This window comes from Oryx dammah, unplaced genomic scaffold (genome assembly GCF_014754425.2).
Source record: "Oryx dammah isolate SB20612 unplaced genomic scaffold, SCBI_Odam_1.1 HiC_scaffold_22, whole genome shotgun sequence".
NCBI lineage: Eukaryota > Metazoa > Chordata > Mammalia > Artiodactyla > Bovidae > Oryx > Oryx dammah.
Window position 1 is genome coordinate 53,677,204 of NW_024070206.1, and position 8,181 is coordinate 53,685,384.

Sequence of the window (8,181 nt, forward strand, 5' to 3'; positions counted from 1 at the left end):
AATGCAGGATTCAAATGATAAGAGATTTTACTATTTATCAAAAGCATTCTGGGCTAATACTATAATAAACACAATTGAATTCAAATATAAGTTTTATTAAACATCCTCTGTGAAGGCTATTAGAGCAATTCTACATTTTTAGTTTGCAATATATGAAAACATGGCACACATCATACTGAAAAATCTCTTTAAAACAATGACACTATAATTCAGTATTTAAATTTATCAGTGTAACACATTTTTAAAATAGTAATGCCTGTATTTGAGAAAGCTATCCCCAAGAAGAAAAATTAAAATAAATTCCATGATCATTATTAACTATTTGAATCATAGTCTATTGCAAATCTGAATATCTAAATTCATAAATTTGGGCATGCAGATATAATTATAATCTCTCTTTTCACAACTTGATTTTACATACACATATTCTCCTCTTCTTTTAAAAAATTTCCTGGTTAAAGAAAGGATTTAACCAGAATTTAACCATTTCGAAAGTCAAATACATTGCTAAGATAAACATACTTTTCCAGCGTTGAGGTACTGCTGCTCCTTGAATTGAGCTTTCTATATCATGTTAATATATTTTACATTTTCTTTTTGAGGGCAAAAAAGAGCTAAATACCCGCTAGATCCACACATATATAGTTATACAACTTCATATATCCCACACTTTCTTACATCAGGTTGTCCAGGAATATCGCATGAGAAACTGTAAAGGAAAATCTTGAAGGATTAGATGATGAAGACTTTCTCATAATTTGATAGCTGCTCTAAGCTTGGCAGAGCGTCCTCTGGGGTTATCCTGTACATCTTGCTCTTCTGGAATAAGTACCTTCTTGTGCATCAATTTCCGCATTAAAGGGGCCTTTCCTGTAGAGACGCCTTCCTTGTTTTCCTGATATGAATCCAACTGTGATTTTCGTATCACCTTCTGTCTAGCACTTAGGTTAAACCTTTCTGTCATGCTTATCCCAAGCAGGAACTGTTTGATAATGCGATCCTCCAGTGAATGGAAGGAGAGGGCAACGAGGTGACCACCAGGTCTCAGAAACTTCTGAGCTGTCTTCAGTCCTGTGTAAAGTTCATTAAGCTCATTGTTCACAAATATGCGAAAAGCTTGAAAAGTCTGTAGCAATATGGGTGGATCGCTGTAGCAAATCTTTTCGTGCATAAAGAGCAAAGGGAGGAAATGCACCTGCAACAATGCTGGCAAGCTGCTGGGTTCTAGTGATGGGGTAGAGGGCGCGTGCCTGAACGATTGCTGAAGCGATTTTCTTGGCGTGCTTCTCCTCTCCGTATGCTCTCAGGATGGATGCAAGTGCCTGTTGATCTAACGCGTTCACAACATCAGCTGCGGTGGGCATATCAGGGAACCTGTAACCATCCATTCTCATGTCCAAGGGGCCATCCTTCCTAAGGGAAAAACCTCTTTCAGGGGTATCAAGTTGCATGGAGGAACACCCCAGATCCAAAAGAACTCCATCCAAAGTCCCTGGCTGTACTCCAGCTTTCATTAGCAAGGCTTCTGCCTGGCTGAACTGGCCTAGGATGGCTTGGATCTGTTTAGGGTACAATTCTGAAAGCTGTTCAGCTATTGCATATGCTGTTGGGTCTCTGTCTAATGCATACAGAGTAATATCTGGCTCCTTCTGCAGAATGGCTCTTGTGTGTCCTCCTGAACCAAATGTCATATCTAGAAAAACCTGCCCTTTTTGTGGTGCCAAACAATGAACAACTTCATCCACCATCACTGGAATATGTAACTTAGTCATCACTCCAGAATCTCTATCTTGAGATCTGTGTAACTCCTGAACTCCAGTTTGATCTTTTTCCTCCTGGGCTTCATATTCATTATATCTTTCTGCTGTAGCATGTATTTTTTTTTTGGCCAGACCCCCAAATTAAATATGCCAGATTCCAACCAGCATGAAAGAAAATTTTTATAGATTCTACAAAAATATGGGTATTGAAGCATTCTGTAGATCAACAAATCTGAGGAACGAAGACTTCCCAGTTAGCCTCCAACTCGGGCCTGCGACAAACACTACGATCCGGAAAATCTGAATTTGCCGCTCGCCCAGGTCCCAGCCCTGGGGGAAACTTGCGGGGACAGACCTTCCCTCCTCTTTTCTAAATAGCATCCCTGTTTAGATCAAGCTGAAAAGCCGGACGTTGTCACTGAACCCTCCTGTGGACAACACTTCATCAGCAACTCCTAATACTGACCAATCCCCTTTTCTTCATTTACTCTTCATTCTGTAGTCTAGGAAATAAGAAATACATGTTTCCCATTCATGCCTACAGCCAAAGGTTGACACGTGACCAGGTTCCAATCAATGTAAAGAGAGCAAGAAATTTTGAAGTTTCTAAGCTGATTTTTATGGTCCCAGTCAAAGGAATAGCTGTAACTCGTGGCACTAAATCTCTTTACTTTTCCCTTCTTTCAATAGGTGGACATGATACCTGAAGTTGTGTTTGCTTTCATGTGACAGAGAGGCAGGAAATAGATGAGTAAAATTTCCTCCAGTAAAGGATTTAGGACCTGGAATATAGCACGGATCTTTGATGGAATTAGTAAGAATGGAACCGTTGCCAGCGAACACTTGCTGCCAGATTTCCTGTGACCCTCATATGTTGAACCCCTGCAGTCAGGTACCCTGGTACTTGCAGCTCAAAGCATTCCTAATAGCTATATCTCTCTTTCTATTATTGCCTCCTTCCCAGCTCCCAAACCATTCCACCACTAAATTTTGTGAATTATACCTTCAAAATATATCTTAAGTACCTCTTAATTCTACTTCAAAACACCATGCTCTTTTTCTGAGATTACTGTATTAGCTTCTTAACTGATCTATATTTCTTTCCACTCTTACATTCTACCTATCTATTCACCATATAACTTAAAGAAATGGTATTTCTCAGGATTGTTTTACATTGTAATTTTTGTTCCTCCTATCTAAAATGCTCTTTTGTGGAGTCTTCAAAGGGTTTGTGCCTTTTCATTCTTCTGCTATTACAAATATCTGTGCTGAAAGGAACCTTACTTGACTACTTTATCTAAAGTGGTCTTTTCACAATCATTCTTGGATTACATTATCCAATTTCATATCACTTGAGGTAATCTAAAATTATCTTTTTACTTTATTTGTTGATTGTCATGTTTTTCATGTTTAAATTATCTTATTTGCCATTCAGTTCAGTTCAGTCACTCAGTCGTGTCCAACTCTGTGACCCCATGCCAGGCCTCCCTGTCCATCACCAACTCCTGGAGTCCACCCAAACCCATGTCCATTGAGTTGGTGATGCCATCCAACCATCTTATCCTCTGTCGTCCCCTTCTCCTCCTGCCCTCAATCTTTCCCAGAATCAGGGTCTATTCCAATGAGTCAGCTCTTCGCATCAGGTGGCCAGAGAATTAGAGTTTCAGCTTCAACATCAGTCCTTCCAACATTTGCCATTATATACCCAATATTGAGAATAATTTTGATTAATAGTAGTCATCAACAAATATTTCTTGGACAAATACCTTCATGAATGGAAACTCAGAAATGTCTTAAACATTCAAATATCTTGGTACCTGAAGTCTCTCTAATATAGTAATTCATTAATGTTAAGTTGCTGCCTTTGGGCAAGTGTATGTTGGAATAATTTATACACTAGTGAAAATTTACTTCCTTTTGATAGATTTCTGAAGATATTCCATGTTATATATATATATATATATATATATATGTTATACGTATATATACACACACATATACACGAGGCTTCCCAGGTGGCCCTAGCAGGAGATGCAAGAGATGTGCATGTTCTATCCCTGGTCAGGAAGATTTCCTGGAGGAGGAAAATGGTAACACACTCCAGCATTCTTGCCTGAAAAATTCAATGGACAAGAGGAGATTGATGGGCCATAGTCCATGGGACTGCAAAAAGTTGGACACCACTGAGTGACTAAGCACACACATATATACTTATACATAAGATTAACATTATATATTCATGTGTATGTATATATATATGTATGTGTATATATATAGTGGCAAGGAGGAATATTGTGGAATGATTCTCTGTTAAGTTTTGTCACACCTAAATTAACACTTTGTAGTAAGACTGAAAACCTAATATAAAAAGGAATCATCTTGGCATCAGTGGAAGATACACAATATTAAAGATCACAAAGGCATGTATATACTAGGGTCCCAAGGTTGAAATGATAGGATATAGCATTACAAGAAAAGCACTTATTCATTGTGTGGTTTCTAATTCCCAACAAGTTAAACACTGTTGAGGGGTGATTTCACAGTGGATCACGACTGCAAGAATAACTTCTACAGCTTAGATGCTGCCTGTTTCTGCCTAACCTTCCCTTCTTCTCTCAGGCCTGGTCCTGAGTGCTGTGATCTAACTGTTCATATAGCTTTCAATAATTTACAAATTTTATATTTTATAACTCTTATATTTAAGTTGTAAAAACGAAACACTGGTTGCTGAGAGGAATAACCATGAATGATTTTCTCTGGTACAGTTTGGAGGTCCAGCTAAAATAAAAGAGCTGGTTCAACTGACCAACAAGGAATTACTGAACTTATAGCTTAGACAGTAAAGAATCTGCCTGAAACACAGGAGACCCAGGTTCAATTCTTGGGTTGGAAAGATCCTCTGGAGAAGGGAATGGCAACCCACTCCAGTATTCTTGCCTGGAGAATCCCATGAACAGAGGACCCTGGCAGGCTGCAGCCTGTGGGGCCGCAAAGAGTCAGATATGACCGAGCGACTAACACTACTACTACTAAGTTTAAAGTGGGAACACTTTTAATAAGAGGTGTAAGTAAAGATGACATCAGCTTCATGTCTGATGCAAACTTGATTCCTCCCAGAATCTACTTTAAATTCATACTTGATGGCAAGTTTCTTTGTTAGAAGCTGCATCGCATATTAAATATTGCTGCTTTTTTGTTAAATGCTGCATTTTGCCATTGACCTAAATGCTTCAGACTTTTCCCAAAGCTTTGTGCTCCAGAGTTCTGAATTACGAAATCCCCAAACCATTTGACATTCTCTGGGCTTCCCTAGTGGCTCAGATGGTAAAGAAACCGCCTGCAATGCAGGAGACCTGGGACAGGAAAATCCCCCGAAGAAGGGAATTGCATCCCAGTCCAGTATTCCTGCCTGGAGAATTCCATGGGCAGAGGAGCCTGCCAGGCTACGGTCCATGGGGTTGCAAAGAGTTGGACATGACTCAGCAACTAATACTCACACACATTCACACACAAACAGACACGCACAGTCTCTAACAGCCAAGTATTCTACATTCATTAGAAGCCTCTCTTCATCTGGAATAGTGCATTGAAGGCACCACACGGATTTTCTTTTCCCTGCTGCTCCTTCACAATGGAGTAGATTTCTCTCTCAAAACTGTCTACCTAGTTTATATACACTGTAGAACATACAGAACTATTTCTGCTGCTCTCAGATCCCTCCACATTTCAAGGTTTACATTACTGTATCTCTTCATTTGAAAATTCAACTCAGCAGTTTTAGGTACAGGGTAAAACTTAACACAGACATCTCCTGTGCCAACATAAAATCTCTCTCCTCTATTTTCCAAGGTCTTGTCTGAAAATGGAAAAAAGAAACCTGACATCTTCCTTAAAAATCTTGATTAAGCATTTAGTTGCTAAGAATATGCCACCATAAATGTTGATGTATCTGACAGTCCCAGAGTAAATGACAGCTCCTTCTTTTGCACATGCAACACCTTTCTTTTCAGAGTCTAAGAAAATGGCATGCTCAGTCACTCAGTTGTGTCCGACTCTTTGTGACCCCATGGACTGTAACCCACCATGCTTCTCTGTCCATGGGATTCTCCAGGCAAGAATATTGGAGTGGGTTGACATTTCCTTCTCCACGGAATCTGCCCAACCCAGGGATTGAACCCACATCTCCTGAATCTTCTGCATTGGCAAGTGGATTCTTTACCATTGAGTCACCTGGGAAGTTCTAAGAAAGTGGCATATGTTAATATTTTAAAAATCATTATTCTACTTAATTTGTACAAGTTAGATTATTTTGTGTTGAAAGAAAAAGACACACGCATATTATCTTAGCTGATACAGAATTATTTACTTATTATAAGGATACTCTAAAAGGTATGAAGGAACCATAAGGAACCATCTCATGACCTATAAAATATATAGATCAACCAGGAAGTGATGACTGGAATGACCACAAGCTGCTATTCAGTTCAGTTCAGTTCATTTCAGTTGCTCAGTCGTGTCCGACTCTTTATGACCCCATGAATCACAGCACGCCAGGCCTCCCTGTCCATCACCATCTCCCGGAGCTTACTCAAACTCATGTCCATCGAGTCAGTGATGCCATCCAACCATTTCATCCTCTGTTGTCCCCTTCTTCTCCTGCCTTCAATCCTTCCCACCATCAGGGTCTATTCCAATGAGTCAGCTCTTCACATCAGGTGGCCAAAGTATTGGAGTTTCAGCTTCAGCATCAGTCCTTCCAATGAATATTCAGGACTGATTTCCTTTAGGATGGACTGGTTGGATCTCTTGCAGTCCAAGGGACTCTCAAGAGTCTTCTCCAAGCTGTTATTAGGAAGCTATTTTTCCTGGAGAATTTAAGGGGGGTGGGCATGCCTTTTACAATCGCTGGTTGCTTATAAATCTCCCAGGACTGGGTTATATATTAGGTCATCAATAACTAAGAGACGATAATAATGTCATTGTCTTAGAGGCTGGCATCTACTGTGTGTCAAACACTTTGCCTCCTCCTATTCTTTCCAGCTCTCTTTGTCGACCCACCCAGTTGTAGGTTCAGTTCCTGATTGCACACTAACTCACCTGCCAAGCAGAATAAGCAATCAACTTCCTGCTCAAATTCATGTCCAGGATGTCTTTTCTGAGGTCATTCCTGTGAATGCTCAGAATACTAAAATCTTTTCTTGTAAAGATACCTCTGAAGAAAAGAATTACTATTTTATATCTTACAACAATAAGAGACCTCTTTTGGAACTCCAGAAAGTGTTTATTTTTAGGACTCAGATTTTTAGAACCACAGATACATCTACACGAAGTGTTTGAGGAATCTGCTAATTTAAGAAACTTGTGTTTTCAGTGACAGTGGCATCAAATGTTTCATACTGATGCCATTTAATAAGGAAACAATTTGAAGACACATATCACTCTGTTGGGGTAAATCAACTTTGCTTCAAGATGTATAATTTATCTGCCAGCTTAATGTGTAGCTTGGGTTGAAAAGCTATCTAATAACCTGTGATCAAGTATTTAGACTCCAGTAGATTCTAAAGCAAGTCAAATTCTATTTTCCAAAATGTGAATTATTTACACATACAAAGAAAAAACAGGGACTTCCATGGTGGCGCAAGAGGTAAAGAATCCACCTACCAACTCCGGAGCTGCAGGAGATGCGGATTCGAATCCCTGGATTGGGAAGATCCCCTGGAGAAAGAAATGGCAACCACTCCAATATTCTTACCAGGAAAATCCGATTGACAAAGGAGTCTGGTGGGCTACAATCCATGAGGTTGCAGAGTCAGACATGCCTGAAGCAACTTAGCACGCATGAAGAAAAATATGTCTTTGTTCCAATTTCCCAAAGAGATATTTCTTGTAATTCTCCTATTAAAATTCTTACCTCAAGTTCATCACCTCTCTTCTAGATAGTCAAGCACGAGTGAACTTGTAAAGATTTCCCTCTATTGTAGTAAACAGCTATGGGAGTCATAAGAGAAATGAGTTGGAGAAAGTCACTCACTTGGTGGTCCTAGTCACTTAAAATCTAAAATGTTACACTGCTCTTCCTCCACCTTCTTCCTGGTGTGATATTCAAGACACAGCTTCTTGCTCTTCACATATCTACCCTTGTGGCCTAAGTCATTGGATGCCCAGAAACTTCAGAAATGCCATGGATTTGCAGAAGGCTTAGCTGTCTTCCTCTTCTAGAGTAAAAAACTTGTCATTTCATACTTGATGTTATAAATTTAAAAGACAAGGACAATGTCCCCGGAGAGTAAATCCGTCAACTTGCCAGAGGACATTAGAAGATGGACTAGGAAGTTTACATGACCTTGAGGCAGAAACCTAGCAGTGTGCTGCTGTTATTTTGGGTAAAAAACAAATATTTTTGGCCACTCAAGTGAAAAAC

General features: G+C 39.6%; 1 protein-coding gene across 1 annotated transcript; it reads right to left on the reverse strand.

Moving 5' to 3' along the window:
- Nucleotides 1–751: 751 nt before the first annotated feature.
- LOC120880923 (12S rRNA N4-methylcytidine methyltransferase-like) lies at nt 752–2,086 on the reverse strand. Its single transcript, XM_040264341.1, is given in 3 exon segments — nt 752–1,127; nt 1,129–1,883; nt 1,886–2,086. Coding segments are annotated over 3 exon segments (1,221 nt in total). The 5' UTR covers nt 1,976–2,086.
- Nucleotides 2,087–8,181: the final 6,095 nt, after the last annotated feature.